At 36.7% G+C, this 22206-nt stretch overlaps 1 protein-coding gene across 5 annotated transcripts in view; it reads right to left on the bottom strand.

Annotated features, from left to right (window-relative positions):
• Positions 1–11528: 11528 nt before the first annotated feature.
• Positions 11529–22206, bottom strand: part of LOC139710208 (neuronal acetylcholine receptor subunit alpha-7-like) — a 95783-nt gene continuing 85105 nt past the window's right edge. For all 5 annotated transcript variants that reach the window (XM_071622138.1, XM_071622140.1, XM_071622137.1 and 2 more), the window contains 3 exons: positions 17068–17253; positions 14734–14850; positions 11529–11708 (listed from right to left, as the gene is read on the bottom strand). In XM_071622138.1, the coding sequence (XP_071478239.1) occupies positions 11529–11708; positions 14734–14850; positions 17068–17253 (483 nt within the window). The remainder of the gene's footprint in view (positions 11709–14733; positions 14851–17067; positions 17254–22206) is intronic.

Raw genomic sequence — 22206 nt, 5'->3', positions numbered from 1 at the left:
ACTAGATGTTACTTTCAAACGTTGATTATTGAGAGCACTGCTGTTTCAGGTATAGAGCAAGTGAAAGATAATACTATAAAGAGGTGTGTTTGCATGTTTCTCTGGCATGCATGCAGTGATTTTATATCGACACTTGATTATGTTACTTTGTTGACATTCATGTTCTGTGCTTAGTTTGTAAAAGCCATCATTGTAAGATCATGGAGCGTTAAACACAGCGTTGTGGAAAACAAATGCAGATATCTGCATTCAAACCGAGGAGATACTTAATTCTTACCATTTGTAAAAAACCAAGCTGACAATGTAAGGAGAGAAAAAAAGCTCCATATTTTTACAGTGTGGTGGTGCTGAATAACTTTCTCTGTACTCCTTGGTAATTCAGAGGGTGGCATATTGATCCTGTACCAGTAGTCAACTGAGACTCGACTATCATTTTACAATGACAATCTTTACTGAAGGATAAAAAAAAAATCAGATACATGTATATGTGGCCCTTGTACTGTTTCTTTACATCATGTGCCAGGAAACTATGGTGTAATGACAAATTTAACTCATACCCTTATTTCTCCAGCCACTGTGTACCAGGTACTGTAAAAGTGGATATTTTCACACGACTAATTTTTTGCGCTTGGCCGGGTAAGAAGAGTTTCGTGTGTTTTTAATTCGGTGGAATCAAGACATCATGCACAGGAACATATGGCAAGCAAAAATATTCATGTGCTTCTATTTTCGCACTAGTTTCTGGTTGCGCAAAATGTGCAAAAATTTCGCTGCAAAAATTTCCACTTTACAGTACCTTTTCTAGTTTTTGATGCAGGTAAAAAAAAAAAAATTCAAAGTGGTATGAGATGGTAAAACGTGAGAGATTTGTAATCTCATATTTGTATGGTTGAAGATAGATTGGAAAGCTGACCTATAGTGAATTTCAGGTACCACATGTATGAAAAACAAAAACAAGCAAACTTGGTTCATAGAATTGTCGAACATTGTCCTGATTTATGACATGTTCTTCTCAGTCTAAGACATAATGTCATTATCTTTTTCATTGTCTTAATTGTAGTTGTCACTGCAGTGACAGTGACAGAAATGTATTCTGGATCCCTGTGCTCTTAAATATCACATTTAGAATGCACTTAAAAGGCCTGTCTCTAGCCCAGTTCTTGCCATGTATAGCGAAGCTTGTCCGAGAGACAAGCCTTGCTTGAAATTTAATCATTGCCCAAGGTATCATTATACATGTACTGAATAGACAGACAGTCATTTATTCTGTGAATCATGTAGATTGTTCGCTCAGCCCCGGTTTGGAGATAGTAGCCTATGCTCAATGTGTGTTACATCAAACTTAGTTAATGGTATGTTGCAGTGTGTTTTCGAGGGTGTATTGCGACTCGGGAGTTGCTTGTATTTGTTGCTTTTTGAGCTTGAGCAAAGCGTGGATGAAATAGCATCTCACATACATTGTATAGCTTTCAATGACCTGTCTCCCATTTAAGTTTTCGTGCAAGGTTTGCATAGTTCAAAAGCATCTCTTTGATTATGTCCACATTGGGCAGTTTGTCGAAGCTAATTTGTGATGATTGTTCATCATTAATTTGTGTTTATAATTTAAGCCAGTGTGAATTCACTGTCTTACCAATGTGAAGATAAGTCTTAGTAGCAAGCTGTGCAGTTGATGTAAACACACCAATGTGTGATTATTTGAGGTCTTATCGGCTGGTGCATTTTTTTTTTTTTGCCTAGAGTTTCTGAATATTGTGTCCCCAAATCAAAATGTTACTTGTCAGTTATTCACTACTGTTTACGATGTACTCTTCACTGAGGTTATCACTGCAGAGCCAATTTTGAGAAACTGAGTGCAAGCTGTGAAGGATTGCATGCAAAAAAAAAAGAAAGAAGAAAATGTGCAAAACTACTTGTATTCAAATGCAATGCCCATATCCTTTGATTCCACTGAGTTTTATAAGAACTAAAGATGGAGCATTGTAATTTGCTGTGTTAAAGTCATGGATAGGTCCCATGTGAACCTGTCAGTTACAAGCATAGAAACAGCAGATGTGCTGCCAAATAATAGTGTTGTGGTACATGTACTTACGCTTTTATATGAGAGAAAAAAAAAGGACATATGAAATGTACTTTATAGGTACAAATGCCATCTTTTTAAGATGTAATATTCTGTATTTCTAATTGTTTCAACTCCTATCATACAGTGCACTTCAGTGCTGAGATATTTTTCTTGCTAACAGTAAATTGTTTAAAAATTGTAAGGAGCCCTATTTAGTCCTCTCCAATATAAGGAAGGGGTTAGTTTAAATGTAAACTGCCAGTAAAGGTATGCAGGTGTGATGTGACACTTGACATTGCTTGACAAGCGTTCATTTAATTGACATTTTGATTTCAAGGGGGAAATGTTATTTAACATGTTTGCAGAAGGCTTTTGTTTAATACTTTGCTAAGAGGGTGAAAGGGGAAAGAAGTCAGGGGAATTTGCACAATATTCATACATTATATTGTTGAGAAATGCTATGATCTTGATTGGATATGTACAAAAAAGGGGATGTACTTTTGCTGACTACTTCAAGGTGAAACTGCATATGGAATGTGCTCTTTCGCCTTGGCTTTGATATGCTGTAATGGGAGCTTGAGATTCATTTACTTCAATTTAAATCATCATGGTGCTTTTGGACTAGTATGCTAAAAAAAAAAAAAAAAAAATGTCAGACTGCATGCAAGATTGTGAAGTTCAGCACAAACTAGAACAGTGTTTGCTCCGGTTCATTTGATCCAATTTTCTGTATGCTCTTTATATACTGTACATGTTTTGTTGGGGTGGAGATATAAGCAATTGAAGCCATCAGAAATATTGTGAAGTCATTTGCTGATATCTGAGTCAATTTTGTGCATGCCGGATTTGCATGATTTTGCATAATGGCAACACATGAAATGGTTAGCCATTTCTATTTGCTGTCCCAACCGACCATAATTAGGCCATGCATTTTGTCATCTTTATTTTCATTTTTTTTATAATGCTTTGGCCTCATTGAATTTATTTATTTTTTTAAAAAGCTAAACACTAAACTATGTCATTGCTCTGCTGAGATGATTCATGTTTTTCTATTTTTTTCTATTTCATTTTTTTTTTTTGGGGGGGGGGGTAGGGGATGTCTTGAAATAATGAAATTCCTTCTTTACAATATGGCATCCACTATCATTGCTGGTTGAATTGTTTGAAAAAATGCTTTGTTCAAAGCAATGATTTGTAGTTACACAAAAATAATGTTGATACAGTGTTTGTGTATTTGGTTGGTTGGTTATTGTTATTATTATTATTATTATTATCATTATTATTTTTTTTTATGACAAAAATCAAGGTTATTGTAATTCTGTGAGCGAGAATTGATAGAGAATGCAAGTGTAACATACTTATTCCCCCAAGACCATTAATTTGTGACTTTTTGATTAAAATAAAATAAAATAATGCGGGATCAAAATACAGCTGTGCTTGTGTTTCTTTTTTTCTACATTATACAGTGTTCTTCCTTGGGAGAGTGAAAGAGGAAGTTGGTGTCTGTGTTTGTATGAGTATTTGTGTTTTTATGTGTGTTTTGGTTTTGGTATGTGTATGTTGTGTCATTGTGTATGTACTGTATATTAATGTAATTTGTGAGCTACAAGCAACGTTTAGTCAACGAGCAAGTTTGACCCTATATCAGTGTTTGTTGATATAATGTGGGTAATTTCAAATTGTGGGAACAACATAACCTCCATTAAACTATGGAGAGATAGAGATAACAGTATGGAGAGAAAGGGGGGGGGGGGGAGGGGGGGAGGAGAGATAATTGCCTGATCAAGGGGTTCCTCAACGACATGCAGGACAAGGTTTCCTTGCTGGTCGGGGTCGCTGATCCTCAACCCTACTTAATACCAACGTTCCTTTGCACGCCCCCGCATGCTCACACACCCCTCCCCCCCCCCCCCACACACACACGCACACGCACACCCACACACACACATACACATACAAGCGCGCGCGCACACACACACACACACACACAGAGTTTCTCTGTGATGACCCCAGGTTTGGGACAATCAGCATTGCAGAAGAATGAAATTATAGCCAGTTGTAACTTCATCTTGAACCTCCTTGATTTCACTAAGGTATGAATGTATACGATGGCTGTCATTATGGAAAATAGATTGAGTTGTCGATGTGAATTTTGACCATGCTCACCGCAGGAGTTACATTTCAAGTGACATTGGATGAGATGTTTTTGTTAAAGTTTTTTTTAACTGCGTTTCTAGGCTTTGTCAAATTAATTCTTCTCCCCGCAGAATGTTGTGTGTGTGTGTGTGTGTGTGTGTGTGTGTGTGTGTGTGTGTGTGTGTGTATGTTAAAGTCTGCCCAAGACTAAAAAAAAATATTTAAAAAATGAACCAAATCCCTGAGATCCCGACCCCACCACTTCATACAAAACTCTGCACATCTGGTGCTCTTTGATCATTCCAAAATTTATTTTGTCTTCCAATTCCAGATTAAGACACATGACATAATCATAAACTTGGTATAACTTGGTATAAACATCAGCAAAATCATCGGAATAGTCGAGTTTTAGTCCGGTAAAACAGTCGTATGGTAACAGGGAAATTATGATTTTCATTTCAAAAGACGAAAATGTACCAGATGGCCTGCGAGAAATCATCATGAAAACACTTTTTTTTTCTTTTTTATTGGGCAGCTATCTGATAAATCTAAAAAAAGAAGAAGTACACGGTGTGTGGATGAAATTGCATGAATGCATAAAGGAATATCTGTTGGCTATTACCACACAGTCACTACTTCTGTTCTGAAGCTATGGACAATCATTGCTCATTTATAATTTCAATCACTTTACGCAATGCCGTTATCCGTTATCAGCAGTCATGTGGTTCATCTTATTGTTTGACAAGAAAAACAACATCAACAATCCAGCGAATACAATGTGTGAATTAATAATACAGTTTGATTCACTTGAAAAAAAAATAACAACAACCTATACACACTCCATTTCAATTAGATTGATGAAATGCATGTGTCAGGTACAAGAAATATGCTTAAAATAGAATATACGTCGGAGCCTTTCCCCTAATCAAAAATAGTTTTATACTATACAGGATGGGAAACAGAGATACATTATTGAGAGTGTGAAATTCAGAAGATATTCTCTCCCTCTATAAATATATATGTATGTATATAATACAGTTATATGAGAGAGAACGAGAGAAAGAAATAGAGATAATCAGGTATAAGAATATAAAGTGATAGATAAAGAGAGAGTTAGAGGTAGTGATAGTGATGAGAAGTGGTTGTGTAATCTAACATCCTCCAATACGAGGGAGTGACTCATTTTGGGACTACATGGTCAATTTCAAACTGTCGCCAATCAAATCAAACAATACCGCAAAATATTTTCCCGTCATTTAAATCGATACAAACAGCAAGCAATCTATGATAAGGGCAAGAAATGTTGTCGTTAAACAATCACATTTTTTTTTCATAGGAAAACAGTTTCGTTATGGTGCTGTGGAATTTCAAATTTCTGCAATCAACTTAGGAAATTCCGGCTGGTACACGACTGGTCGTGTTACGAGCATCAAAATTCGCTTTTAGGAAACCCCAAACACCCGCCCCATTTAGATTGTATGTACTTGATACGAACCTCATTTTCAATATCGTTAAATCGATTTCAAATATGCGTGCTCAGTAACGAATCTGAGTGACCGCAAAGACAGATACGGGCGATTTCGATTTATATTGAGGAATACCACAGCGGATTGTGACAAACAGATAGGGTCAATTTGATCGCTGAGCTGTTGATTTCGAGCGTTAAAAGACGACTTTGTTGTTGTTTTTGTTGTTGTTGTTGTTGCTGTTTGTCGCTGTTGTTGTTTAAACCATAAAAATATTTCGGATGAAGGTGATCTACTAAAACGCTAAATTGATTGGGGAAAGCTTGAAATTGCCTGGAAAAGAGATCTGGTGAAAGTTGAACATGATGAAAACTATGACTGCCGGTGTGAATTACGCCTTGAATGATATGGAGATCACCTGTCTTAAACTGGAGATAACGCGTTGATTTTACCGCGTCTTCGTAGCATATCTTTCTTGAATAACAATCGATAGTCCGTTTTATTCCGTTGCGTGGGCACTCGCTCATAATATCTTTACATAAAAAAATCCTTTTTGATCTACAAAATATCGTTTTTTAAAAGTGTTTTCATTCTTCCATCTTGTACTATTCAATGTTTGGCGATATATTAGCAGATTTATCGGATCGGTTAGACAATGGTAGAACAGTGACGAATGATATGTTATGTTCGAACCAAAGGACAAAGTAGAATATTACATTAATTTCTAAAGTCAACGACACGATATATAGATCTGGGCTTAGAGTAGAATGTCCGTGTGATTGATAAAGTCAAGCTTACATCGGTTGATGCGTCAGTGGAAAGTATGTGAGTTATCATGCGTCTTGAAATACTCTACTCTGTAAGGATGTCACATTTTTATAATCTTTGTGGTATAGGAACATCTAGAAAGAAATATATCAAAATTAACATGAAAAGTCGTAGGGAATAAAAAATTGAGAAAATAATATTGGCTATCGCAACGCCAATACTGCCACAACTACTGGATATCATGCACAGTTTTCTTCTTTCGCTTTGCAAAATCACTTGAAACTATAACATTAGTAAAGCTATACAAAGGATTATTTCTTCACAATCGTTTCAATAGCCTTGTAAATGCGTGTAAATTAATTGTAAGTTATAACACCAGCGTACATCGGTATTTTTTACATAAATGGAAAGTAAATGAAGATGATGGCATATTTGGGGATACTTGGCTATTAAAACCAAATGCAACGCTCATAATAAGGAATTAAAACGTATGATACACACATGTTGGTAAACAAGTGAATAGCTGTACCAATGAAATTAAACACAATTGAATATTGATATTCCCAATAATGCAATAAATTCTCCAGCAATGTGTCTTATGTACATAATAGTCAACATAATGATATTCGTCAAAGTCAATTTTCACGCCCGTTCATATACTACGATTCATTTAGTCCCAAGACTTTGTAAGGTATCTCCTGGCTCAACAATTTGAGGCTTATCCAATATTTTTTAGCGAGGCAGTAGTGACCGAACGCACATACATTGTCGCCATTTGATGGATCGCCAGTCCCGCCTAAGCGAGCCCACCATGCAGCGGTACCTGCAGTAGCAAGCACATCGCAGTTTGGAGAGCAGGTTAAAGTCAAACAAGCGTTTTTTCCTCATGGCATACCGTGCTCTTGAGGCCTGAACCACAACCAACAATTTTTACTTTGTCTTCTCCTCTGAAGAGGATGAAACAAAGGTAAAAGGCGCAAAATACACTAATTCAAACTAACTACAATGTCTGCAAACAATGCGACTATAAAAATAATATCACATTAGGTATCGCTAAATCTTTGTATCATATGACTACACAGATCATAAAAACTCTTCATGCTGCAAATGTAATTTGTATATTCGGTCTATCGGACTGGGATTATTTTTTCTCCCGTAAAAAAAACAGTGTCTTGATAGAGATCTACAATGATAACATAACCTCTAATGGACAGCAACATCTATCTTTGCTATTCATATCAGTCAAGATTGAAAGGAACAAGCAGAAGGCTTCACTGTTCAAAGAAGAACCGGTAAGCAATATGACTTACTACACCTGCATGGATTCAGAGTCACACTGCCCTCCCCTAAAGTAGAAAAAAAGAGAAATCGACTGAAGTGAAGACTACTGGCATACAGTCAGCATTAAATTCTGAGTGGCGCAAAGTTTTGACTTACGCGCATTCATGGAACGGGATTGGCTGCAGCGAAATACACTCACATCCACTCACAAAATTTAATAGAAGTGACGTGGTGATTCACAGAGCATGTGCCAGGAGAGAATTTCGAACCACGCTCAGAACGATAGGCCTACTTTTTCACATTGTTACGCAAAATTACGTTCAGTTGACTGAGTGAAAGAATAGCAAATGACAGCAAAAAGTGCTAGACATCAAAGGTCGTCAGTAACTCCTACAAATTACAGGTCTCATCATCAAATTCGGTAGGAAAAATAAGCAGACAAGATTCAAGTCCATCACTGTGAACAATCGTTAAAACTTTCCAAATATCTACTCATCTACTGCATTGCATGACTATTACACGTCTTTGTCGTTGCATAATAATAACAACACATTATTCGGAAGATACTAGTATAACTACGAAATAAAGTCACACCTTCAATACAGCAAAGAATTGAGAGATAATGAGCAGTCCATGTCACAGTCAGGGTGTCAACATATGCATAACACTTCAATTTTCGCTTTATAAGAATCACCAATAAGTCATATATCTCGCAGAGATTTCACCTTAAACAACGTCATTTGGACACATCCGTTTCATAAACTGTGATTCGTGGTGTATACACCGTACAACGACTAAGACGCTGTTAAAAAGGACAATGCCATATTCAAGGGAGAACATTGATCCACAGACAGAAAAATAATGTAGCGAAAGTATAATAATCACAAATAATCATTATTCAAGTTAACCGTACCTTGAAAATTGACTGCAAGGAATATTCGACCAGCGAAGATACAAGCACAATGTACTCGTAAACACACACACACACACATACACATCACACACGAACATACCGCAAGCATATCAACATGCTCACACACACTTACCTTTTGGAATATATACCGTATATTCTCTTTCAGCATTTTTTATTTTTTTAATTTTTTTTAACAATATGGTGTAGAAGTTATGCGTACATGCCACTGAGCGGACATTCAAGCAATTTACTTGATGAGCAATTATTTTTCGTTTGTTTTGCTACTAAAGATTTGATCGCATATTGATCCCTGCAAGAACAATACTGCAAATATTGTGTAGAAGAGCAGGCGCATATTGCATCACTCAACCACGTCAAAGAAACGTAAATGACCAAAATAAGCCTTTCCTCTGAAGAACTCTTTTTTAAAGACTGTGTGATCGACGATGTCTAAGTAAAAACTGACATTATCATCATTGTCCAGTAGTAACTGAGCATAGAGGCCGACTTGTGAACGTAGCTGATGATTTAAGACCATTTCTGTTGCTTTCCACCATGATTCAATGTAAAAGTGATAGAAATCGAGAATTTGACAATGGTCACGGAAACACGCTACATTGAATGGTCACTGAAACGTATACTGCTTTGACAGGAATTTATACAAACCGTGGATTCTGAGTATATATATTGCTTAATCAGTAAGCATCACATTCTCCAGGAATCTACATCAAAATTGCAGTAAAGTTTTATTTCTACACCTGCTAAACAAAGAACAAGCAATTTAGAAAAGAACTCCCTCTCTCTCCCCCTTTCTCTCTTGCTCCTCCCCCCCCTCTCTCTCTCTCTTCCCATCTCTCTTAATTCTCGAGGGTTGTTTTTTTTTAACGAAGTGGCAGCATACACAGCTAACTAAAAGACATTCGTGAACTACCGACATACAAAGCTACATATTACGCTGATCGAACGATTCTTGTCTGCCGAAGCTACAAACCCAACATAAAGGGTATTTATGGGGATCGACAGACACGATGCTAATGAAAAGATGTCTAAATACACGTTCAAAGACTATGTACATGTCAATTAAAATCTGCAAACAGTCCATTTTTTCCATTCTTCCTGTTCCTATATGCTGATATTTGTTGATATCATTCAATGAGTTTAATTTGCAGGCATAATAGTCCGACTGAATATCGCCATGACTATAGATTCATCCCAAACGACCTCTTGATATAGCGTCTACCAGCATTGCATAAACCGTGACGGTCATTGATGCAAGTTTTGATCTCGATTATGCTGCATGTTTCTATTAGGAGCATTGAGAGAGGGTAGGAGAGTTTGAAATTTGTATCATACTTTATGATCTGTCATTCTTCATCAGAATTGTTTAACTTTGTCAATTGACAAATGCATATTTTGCATTATGTATTTCCTTTTGGTTGATGGAAATAAAGTACGATTTGATTGAATTGAATTGAAATGAAATGAATTGAATTGAGTTTCCGAAACCTTTTTTATTTCAAACAAGTAAAGCCCCGAGGTATACTGGACCGACAACAGAGGAAGTGAAATCAATATTTTGTTCTCACGAGGCAGGAAATTTCTCTGTCAGCGATTTAATAGTTTGGCAAACTCGGTTTCAGCTGGCCGCAACTTGGCGTGCATCCCTTTTTTAATGCTTGCCTAACATAGCTTCATGCCGCCATTGTGCTACCCACTGCTTGGACCAGAATAAGCCAGACTCTGTTGTATGAAAGGCTCTGTCAGGAGAGTGACGTAGGTTTATATCAGTGCAGTATGATAGGGCAAAGCTGGTCAAGTTCTGAACGAAGCTTTAATTATCTGCATTTCTCCCTCAACATGCCTAGATGCGTGTACAACAATAACAGAAATGCATTCTCCCCGCACCACGCAGTTACGCAGTTACCAAATTTCACGGTGAACTCGGGAACATGATTTATTGCATACTCAGGTTAACGTACAACAAGATCTGAGCTCTGTCTCTTTACTTTCTTTCTTTCTTTCTTTCTTTTTTTTTCTTTCTTTCTTTCTTGTATGATCCTCCTCTCTTTCTTAATTAACTCTAAACAATCTAAACGACTATTACATCAACTTCCGAGGTACATTCGTCACAAGAAAGATACACCTGCAGATTAAGCTCCTAATGAAAATACGTGATCGCGTTGCAGGAAGCTCACTGGATATCGTTTTTAAGAAGGTCAATCACGGCTCGCCTGTACAACGACACAAAAATGAAGACTGTCATCAAGCTGTGGCAATCTCCAGCAAGGGTCAGGACTCCTGGGCCACATTAAAGACTAAGTTGGCGAAATGTCCAATCTAAAAACACACGGCCCTCTGCATGGCGGCCAGAATATCATGGACAATCGACGAATAAAAATCCACTCGAGTGACTGGATGACTCTGCCTCTTCTCTTTCTTCTATTTTTTTTTTCATTCTTATCAAACACCACTGAAAGCATCCACAATCACTCTGTGTTCATATTGCATTTTGTCGCACGCTATCAATGACTTGAATCCAGGATAAAACCTTTTCCCTCGGAGATGTCGTGCTCACGTGCTCACACTTCCACACATCTCCGGCGCCGAGCTCGAAATATCCATATGCACGCAAAAAATGCCCCGCAACGATCAAACGGCATATGGATACTCGATGCAGCGACGTTTTACAGAGACGCTCTTTGTCAATGAAAAACGCCAAAACCACACCGTAAAAGACGACTTGCTTAAATCGCGACGTTATTGATTGTATGAAAACAAATAACTGCTTACTCCTCGCTCTCAAGTCCCATGTCCATCAGCGCGTGCGCAAACACCTGCCGTCCACGTTTCCGATTGTCTCATCAATACCAAATTCAATCCGAGCATCCGATTTTTTTCTCCACTACGGATGGTTGAGGAGGATGATGAGCGTGGAGACGACAGAGAAGATGGTGAGGAAGACCATGGAGAAGCGGTCAATGACCATTGGCAGCGAACATCCAGTCGTGATCTTCTCGTCCTCGATGTCCTTCACCTTGTAGCGCTCGGTGAGGAAGCGGAGCTCGCGAATGATCGTGTCGAGCTGAAGAACAAGGAAGAAAAAAATGCGAGAGAAATCCACTTGAAAGTTATGAGTAACGCTGAACGTTGAGGGTACCAGACAGGAAGCTGCATGGGGGGTGGGGTCTCCACTCACAAAAGACTTTCATTTATACAGTGAGCTCCTACTTCAGAGTAATTATCGAAGTGTTGTTTCTTTGATATGCATTCTTTGTTGACGAGTAATTATTTCCAATAATTAGAAATGCAGTGAAGGATAGGCCCCACTACTGTTGTCTTCCATTACTGCAATGTTTACCGCTTTTCAAGTTCTCATGGGGTGTAACATACATTGTTAAAGTAAAGATAGTCTTTTTTTTTCTCTTTCCTATTGATCTGTTTCCATATACACTGGTTAAATGACCAATTTATTGAATGATTCATTCATTGCTTGTAACTCTGAGGAAAATACAGCGAAATGTGATTTGTCATAACATAGGTTGCTTCATAGCACCCCGTCCATTTGATAATGTGATTGTATGCATTCAGGTCCCCAGAAAGAACTGTACCTGTCCACGTATGCTATACTTCGTGTAAATGTCATCGTTTTTAACTGCTATGACTGTATGTATTCAGGGCCCCCAGGAAGAACAGTACCTGCCTACTGATTATCTACCTTGTTAAGATAAGACTGAATAAATAAATAGATAGATGCATAAATAAATAAATAGATATATAGATAAATAAATAGATAAATAAGACCCCCCCCCGAAAAAAAAACCACAACAACACACTAACCACCTGACACTTTTTAGTTAGAGACCAAACTGAAGGAGAAAGTTATTGTGATGCTAATTTTGAAATGGGCAACCTATCCATTAATAAGTTATTCATGCCTTGCCGTCACTTTCAACAATTTTGCCTTCCATGACTTCATGATTTAAGTAAACAATGAACAATCAATACTTACGTGATGCTAGAATAAAATGAGGAATATACACATTCAAATGCATTGATATGCGTTCACGTACCCTTTGTATTCCTTAATAGATTAGTGTCTATTCTCACGGATCATTAGTAGTTATTTTGTTCTTTCGCTGTTTACAAATTTGAGTAGAACAAGATATTGTATATCGTGTCCATGTTTTGTCGCTAAACAATATCGATTGATTCACAGCTTTCCCAGCGGCGAGAGCATTTCGGGGAAAAAAGTATTCATACTTCACAGGGATTGACGTATATAAATGGCTTTTAAGTCACTAAGAAAACGAAAACACTGTCATCTGCACCATAGGAAGAAACAAATAGAGAACAGCTGGAAAAAAAAGAGATGCTTTAGTATTTGCTCGAACCAGCGTTATTTTATTCATAAATCGTTGAATCAAGACAAAATGCTCTTCATAAAGAAGAAAATATCCTCTCGCAATTTTAGGGTGAACAAGATATATTTTGTGGATTTTTTTTCCCTGTGATGTACATCAATGTCTAACAATTGAATGATGAAGGTAATTTTGAGATCACCTTCTTAACTCGGAAAGACAACTTACTGATTTTAACTCGTGAATTAATAGCGATAATTGAGTAGTGTGATTTCGCGATTTTAATCAATCACAACTCATTTTTGTGTATGTACCAATGTTCACAAAAGTAACATATAGCATGATATATCATTGCAATAGCTCTGATGTGATGACATGAGAAATGAAATCAAACCAAATATAATATATTGTTGAAGCACAGAAAGTTCAAACATTAGAAAGGTTTATCAGATTAAAATACGAAATAAAGAAAGGAGATGAATGAAGACGGTATTGGAGGTTAAAAGAAAGTGAAATGAGATGAATATAGCATTCTAGAGTTGCAATGACAAAGAAACAAAGAAAGAAAAAAAAAACGTCCGCGGGCAAAAATGTCTGCTTCGTGCAAGTGTATACAGACGCATACTCGTGACCAAAAGATATCAAAAGATCAAGGCACCAAGGTACAGTAAGAACCACATGCATGTCCAAACTCCGATCAATCAGTAGAAAAAACAATCATTAAAAACTAGGAAAATTCATTCAAACATGAGTGCACACGAAGTATTTCATAAACGCCAGTGATGCATGCCAATGTAATGTTCGTCATGACAGGACTAACAATTATGTTCACGTCATGCCTTATTTTTATTCCAATCACTAAAATCATTTCACACGTCTGTATCAATAATGGGGCAGCTACCTCAGAGAAAGCTATATGTTGACATTATCAACACACTAAGCAGGAGGGATATTGACGAAATATAGTTACACAGTTTAAAAGTCACAACCCAGTACGATTACTTTAAAATAGTCGATTTCGTTATAAGATCATGACGTCCCTTACAGTGTGTATGCACTTTGGGCTGTACGTCATGAAGGTCACTACTTTCTATAGTCCATAAATATCAAGGGCATAATAATAATACGTCCGTACGTACGATCCGCTAGGGAAAGAGTCTACTCAAGATACCTACGGAGTAGCAATTCAGAATAAATAAAAATTTATTCGTTGTGTACACAAAAAAGAAAGTAAAACTCCCCATGTGATGTCAAAGTGATTTAACAAAAATGGCTGCTTTTGACGCTTGGTGGTGTAGCATCCCGTGTTAGATGATTTAGTATTCGACTGATGATTCATTGATTTTTTTTTTTTTTTTTTTTGCACCGCTACATCTTGGTAGTATCACTGTCACCCAACTGATCTGTTCCATTTCACTGCTTCATTCATCTATGCTGACTGGATTTTTGAGTTAATTTTATCTGCAACTTGTGAATATCGTGGGATTGAAAAAAAATCCAGACCTGAGATCAATGAAACAAAGATGAAAAGTATAGGGAAGAAAAAGTTAAATAATTTACAAATCTATGAGATGTTAGAGTTAAGATCGGGAGTGGGTATTATAGTGCAGTACCTATTGCTGATTCTAAGTCGTATGAGCTATCTTTATGGTGGTATAATGAAGGTGATCGTGGTGTGGAGGTGATGGTGATTGGAGTGAAAACAAAGGGGTGCTGATGACGTCATTCTGATTGTCTGTTCTATCTTACCTCTGGCGTTTTTTCCTCTTTGCATGCTTTGTGATCCAACATCATAGGCTCACTTTCCTCGTGCGCATAATTAGCATACTTGATCCCTATCGTCTTGGCGTCATTTAAATACGTTCCCTGGAAAATTATCAAACCAAAACCATAGCGTTTGATTGCGGAATAGATCACGCAGAAACACGAGATAAATGTAATGAGAAAATGGTAACGATATTTTTTTCTCTCGTCATAAATTTATTAGTGAGTTATATCTCTTTTCAAATCATTTTCCCGATTACATCACCGATAGTAAAAACTGACTTTGTCGACATGAATTACGTCGCTATTTTTATCGCACATAATCAGCACTTAGTGTACATTTTCATCTTATAAATCATTATGTTTCGTACATTCTATTTGCCAAGATTTCGGTACACAAAAGAATGGCATGGTCTGCTGAACTGTTAATACAGAAAATTTAGTTCTTTAGTCATTTTCATATTGGTAGGTTTCTTCGGGTAATCAACAATGAGTTCCATCACAAACCGCAAAACCCTAATTCCTACCAACAGATGTCGAAGATTATTTTGGACGCACATAAATAAAAATTTGCAATTTCTATGAGGAAACAGGAATTGATGCAATTGTTTTTAAGAACACATGATTTGATAATTTTCCTCTTAGTGGGAACTCGTGATTCAGGAATATGCAACAAGCAGAATAAGTGGTTTAATCATTAAGGACGGTGTGTGGCATGCTATGCTAGCGTCGGAGTTATGGTGCAAATCCCAAACGCGTTTATGTTGGCTTTCATGAATAAGGTCAAATCGGACGAACAGAACAATGATAGATGTTTTATCGAAATCCCACAAGACATAAGAAAGCTTTTGGATGTTTAAGATTAAGACATGGAATTGCTATGAAAAAAGGAAGTGATAGTCGTCACAACCACACTCGCACATTGGAGGAGGCGGTGAAGTCATTAACCCATAAGTAGCCCATCATTGACGTGTAAGGAAATCTTTACTAAAGTTTCTCTTTTTAATGAAATCAATAAGAATAAATAATCATTCGCATGAAATTGATGTGGTCAGGTGAAACCCATGCAGCAGCAATGACGTTTATTGTGAAAAGGATTGTCGTGAAATTATTGACCCCCTACAAATAAAGGAAACACTATCTTGTTTATGCAATAGTTTTGTGTGTAAACCAATAGGAGACTTGATAACATCATTGCTCCCAATGATGTGTGTGGTTGTGACTACTATGATTAGTAAAAACATATGAAATGCTAAATTGTATATATGTATTTCAAGTCTAATAATGATAAAACTTTGAAAGTTCTGTTCGTCTGGTTTTACTCTATTCATTGAAGTCAACTGACGTGGAATTGCACTTTAAAACTTTCGACTATAATTTGGACTTAAAGTCCGACCTGCCATGAATAAGTATGGACATAAGTTGCAAGATCACTGCGATTTCATAGGAGTGAGACAACATGCTCAACATAATATGATGCTTTTAAAAAGGATTAAGAGGATTGGATTTCTTTAAAGCGAATTAAGTTAAATCCAGTCCTCTTTTCTTATCGCTGAAAGCATCGAGCTTGAATTGCGTACCTCATGTGTTTTAGATTTTTTTTTAAATGGTCATTTGGTAGAAAAAAATGGCGGTTTGGAATTTAGCAACTTGGAAATCCAACACAAACTTAGTTTGCCTTTGAGAGCCACCATCCATTGGTTTAATACATGGCATACACAGTTCACACGAGCAATGGATTAGGGTAAATTTGACTATGCGAAAGCGTTGAAACATAATATTAGCTGGTAATGTATTACCGAAATGAACGAGGAAATAAAACATAATGAAATGAATATTGAATTGGACTGGGCGTTCATGCATCTTATGAAATGTGAAGTGCTGTTTCAATGTTTTGAAGAATATGCTTTGCATTTTGTACACTATCAGATACGAATAAAAATCATTTTCAATCGAAATTGTTGTCAAATATGACGATGTGAACTTTCTCTTTGTGTATAAGGAAAATTGACCACAAGGAGGAAGCACCGTAAACTAACATGAAGTTGTTAGAAATATACTGAAAACGGTAATAAGATTTATCTATCAGGAAAGCCTTCGAATGAATAGTCATGATAACCCCCTCCCCCTAAATTGTGAGCGTTTTTACAACAAAATGTCGTTTAACACGTGAGCAATGGCACCAAGATGTATTAGATGGCGTAGTGAGTTGGAAAAAAAAATGTGTCGAAGGATTAATTTCGATCGGGTGATTCCACTCCATAGCGGGGGTGACCAGGGACTCGAGGGTTAAGCACTAAATCAGATTCAGAGACTAACCTGTGGCACCATTCCATTGCTGCCGACCTTCCGCTTCGGCGAACGGTCCATCAGTTGTATTTCGGTGGTGGCGAAAGAGGGCGTGGCGGAATCAGCTCGAGGTTTCTTCTGGCAGGGCGACCATTCTCTTCCGGGTCGCTTCATGTACAGTAGCCATGGTAACCACTCAAGGAGAAGGCTACGTTGCTAAAACGACGATGATGCGGAAGAAAAAAAAAATGTGTAAGACAATAATCACGTTGAGAAAAGTACACGCTGTACAATGTCACTATTGTTGTACGTATAACGTCATTACTAAAAAATCATTTACATTATAAAAAGAAGACAATCATATCGATATCATAATCTCAATAGGAAACGTGTGCTTAAAGACGTTCTTAACGGATCTTTCCAAAATAAAAAAATAAAACTTATCGCTAACCAATATTAGACGTAGCAGTGGTAGCTGTATAGTAGTCGTAGTAGAAGTAGTAGTATAGTGGTAGTAGCAGTAGTAGTAGAAACAGCTGTTGTAGAAGCGGCATCATAAGAAGCAACAACTTCTTATATTGTATGCCATGTATTTAAGAAGATTCAGAAGAATTGGTTGTAGCAGCAGCAGCAATAGATAATCTATAATAGGCGTAGTATAGTTATATCATATTTTATGTAATACTAGTAAAGGCGGTATAAGAAGCGCTGCAGTAGTAAAAGTAAAAGAAGCAGGTTAAGTAGTATCAAAATGTACATTCAGGCTGACAGTTGTAACTACATTATCACTCGTTTTGTAGTATAGGTCTATGATTAGTACAAGTGTGGGTAATATTGAAAGTGGTAGAAATTAAAACATAATAGTATGATGCTTTTTAGCTCATGAAACGGAGATGATAGTACTAAAAGTTGTAGAAATAGTATAACAGCAGAAGTAAAAATTCGTCCAGTGGTAAGTATGATGATCTCAGTAACGTATGGTCGTACAACAAGAATAATAATAATATATCATAGTTGATAGCAGCACCACTTTCCGTCGAAGTATCGCCTTAAAAGAAGAAATCCACTCGAAAATCTTATCAGTTTCATGAGAAAGAGAAAAAAATCCCTGTAGAATAGTGCGAAAATGATTAAAATCTGATTAGAAACAAAGAAGTTATGTCATTCTGAAATTTCAAAATTTTTCGGGAAACATTTCTTGACCAGTCGATATGAATATTCAAATTAGCAAAGTTCGTGATGTCATCCTCTCATGATTTCTTATTCATTTCATATACAGAAATGACAAAAATCTCATATTTTAGCTGTATAGATATAAAACTTGCCTTAAAACCACCCAAAATAAAAAAAACAAATATTAGCTCTTATATATTTATGCAATAGCTAAAAAAAAAAAAACAACAAAAAAAACAAAAAATGTTTTTCCGAATTTGATAATCAATTATAATAATACAAACATACATGAAAAAAATTGTGAGGACATGACATCATCAATTCGCTAATTTGAATATTCATGAGGACTGGTCAAGAAACGTTTTCCGAAAAAACGTAAAATTTCAAAATGTCATATCTTCCTTGTTTGTTATGCGATTTTTGTCATTAAGTATTTGTAACGTTCTGAGGGGATTTTTTCTCTTTCTTTTGAAGTTTATTTATTTTTCGGGTGGATTTCCTCTTTTAGCTACAATAGTGAAAACTACTACTACTTTTACTATGTTTTACTACTACTGCTACTACTACTACTACTCTTACTACTACTTCACACTCTGATAAAGAATTCATCTAGAAAGTGATTTAGATAGTGTGATATCATGTTAATACATTCATGAATTCATTGACCATTAGTAGAAGTAATATATAAGTGAACGCAAATACCACCACTGTACTTCTACAACAACTACTGACATTATTTATACAGGTCCTTCCTAACACTGCCTCGAGATTGATACTATAATGTGAATGGTTGTGCTGTAAAAAGTCTTAGTACATATTAATTTCTTAGTAAATAGCCATGTAACATCCAAACTTTAGAGGTGAACGAAGAATAAATTCCTAACTGAGAAAAAGATATTCATATCACTTTATTTGAGTATTTATATCAGTAATCGAAGAGATCATGTTTGACATATCGATTTCCTTTGTCTTCCATCGAACCATTATTTGCATTTTACTCGACACCTAATGCTAGCTTTTTCTTTTGACTTGAGGCTAACTAGTGCAACATTTTCCAGCTATGTAAGCCCATTTAGTTAGTTTCAAACAATATTACAAAATCAATATCGTGTCTCACGTTGTAGATTAGTTGTTTTTATGAAAAATGTGACTGTAATTTTAGAACGTGTTATTCACTCCGTGTCCATTACAACAGTAAGCACCAACAGCAATAAAAGTAATGAGTTGGGGTAAGACTAGAAGAGAACACATATATTTTCGTTCATGGTTAGGTCGAAGTGAGTATTTGGTGGATATGAACACAATGCATGACAACAGAATGAAGACAATGAATATTTAGGAATAGGGAAAGTGGCGGGAAAAATGGGAATGGAATGATGGCTGGTATAGGTTTAACACAAACCAAACCTTTGATGTTAAAGCGTTGCCAATTGTGAACACAAGACTTTTTTTTTGTATATCAAAGCATTGTCAATTATGCGGATGGGGATTTTTGAAAGAAATTTAGCTTGGAAATGACGGCAGCTCACAAAACGAAAGGAAGAATTAAGTGTCAAAGCATGTGGTATGCAACTGAGTCAGATGGGTGACGAAAGATATCCGACATTAATGAAAAGGGAAGGATCACATTCCTGAAAGCTGTTAGTTTTTAAAAAAAGTAAAAGAGACATAAGAAAAAACCGAAATCTTGATCATTGGAAGGGCAAAAGCACACTTTGAATGTCAAGGCAATCTTATATTAGCTGATAGGACACACAATGTATTATGCAGGATAGTTGAGAAATACTTCACCGTACAATCATGAAAATTGTCAAAGCAAACGCGCACAGGTCTTCATAAAAATCACATTTTGTTATTGAAAATGAGCTAAATGACTGGTGTGCGTGTAACAGTGATTGCGTACTATAGGTGATTTCCAATAAAAATAATGTCAAAGATTGCATTATTTTGCCACCCTTCTGTTTCAATAGAATGTCAGCGAGTTCACTGATGCAAAACAGAGTAAATCTGAATGTTCATCATTGAAGAAACTCATGATTCACAACCCTTGAAGTTAAAAGTGTGTTTTGATCAACCATAATTATGAGACGGAGATGCGTCGAATGATCGGTGTTGGATACAAAAGAAGGAAAGGAACATTATTGTGCATACCATACGTGATGCAATAGGCGCATGACACGAGTTAGATTCCCACGAATCAAACAGCCCACGAGTCGTACGAGTCATGCAACCCACGAGCCAGACAATAGGTGAACGAGTGTCCACGAGCTAAACACCAGGCCTTATATTTGCCTATTATAAAATGGGCTTTAGAATCTCTGCAATCTGATTGGTCAATTGTCATGCATTGATTTTTACTGATCCACACTGAGCCATGCATCCGGTAAAATCCGAACGCATGGCTCAAGTCTTGTTTAGTGTTGTAGGTGTACCGGACGCATGATGGGGAAAATGGTAGTATTTCATGAATTTACGGGCCCATTTTATAACACAAATGATGCACAGGTCTATGTCGTGGATCAGTCAGAATTGGATGCTCTCGTTTAACTTTGGAACAGTCTAAAACCCACTCGCTGCATGCGCTCGTGGGTTTAAACAGTTCCAAAGTTACTAGTAAACTCGCGCATCCAATTCTCATCGATCCACTCTGACCTGTGCATCATTATTGTATACTGTCGAGCTCGTAGGCCTATTTCACTCGGTGTCTGGTTCGTGGGCTGTGTGACTCGTAGATGTACGACTCGTGAAACTTCTTTTTCTTTTCAATGTCTAGCTCTTGGACCGTATAACTTGAGGGTGCACGTCTACCTCGTGTGATGACCCCAATTAGTGACTTTGATGCAAAACAAAATGCAAATGACAGTCACGCGTGTTTCGTATTTCTCGACAAGTTCAACTATCTGACTTTTAAGGCACACGAATATCTCAAATCGTGGTCTACTTGCATAAAATAAGGTATACACAAATCGCCAAATTTATGTGTCGAAGTGATGCACATTAATATTTACTCTATAAATGAATGAATGAATGAATGAATGAATACAGGAATACCTTATAAATGTAATTGATGCGTTGCTAATTGGTAATACATATATTTTATGGTCGCATATGCTTCATATTGAAATTGTATATGGGTCAATTATGTATGTTTATGAAACAGTATTCACACAAAAGAAACGCACACATAATATGTATATACATATATATGTTTATATCTATATAAATATATATACATAATACGTATATCAGCATGTATCTACTTGTTTGCAACAATGGACCAGGAATATTTCTCACAACAGTTATCGAAGATGTGACACAAGTCATAGTTATTAGAAAATACGCCAGGGCATAGTAAATTCCCGATGGTTCTCTCAAGAACACAATTAGATAATTGATTTTTATGCTTGTTTTTATATCGCTTTTATCAAGTCACAACACAGATGATTGAGATGGAGCAAAATTGCTCAGGTTGTGGCGGTTGTGGTAGTAATATGATTTATTTCTATTCTAACTTTTTTTTTCTGTGTGTAAATAAGTTCCCATGACATACTTCATATCCCACACACACCAGAGGACACATGACAATATTATTAGTTATTTCTTTCAAAGTTTGACATATTGGAACATTTTCGCATCACGAGACTATCGAACACTTTGCTAGAGCAGTGATGGATGAAGCCAATCAACACTGTCCGATCCAGAGCAGACGTACGGGGCATGGCATGAAATCATGAAGTGAGTAGATGAGTGTTGTTGCTTTGGTGTGAGTTTCTTACCCATTTAGCCATCACGTGCGTTTCGGGATGGCGATGGTGCAGATTGAGCGTTAGCACAGTACAGAGTACGGAAAGAGCGACCATAGCTAGTGTAGAGGTGAAGTACTTGGCTGCAAAGTCACCAGATTCGTGGTCGATTAAACAAAGGTAATGAGCGAGCGAAAGAAAATCAGGATTGACGAGCAGATGATGATGATGATGATGATGATGATGATGGAGA

The sequence above is a fragment of the Diadema antillarum genome, unplaced genomic scaffold, assembly GCF_040938485.1.
Source record: "Diadema antillarum isolate AM-2024a unplaced genomic scaffold, OU_Dant_1.0 seq00001508_RagTag, whole genome shotgun sequence".
In the NCBI taxonomy this organism is placed as follows: domain Eukaryota; kingdom Metazoa; phylum Echinodermata; class Echinoidea; order Diadematoida; family Diadematidae; genus Diadema; species Diadema antillarum.
This window is presented reverse-complemented; position numbering and strand designations above follow the sequence as displayed.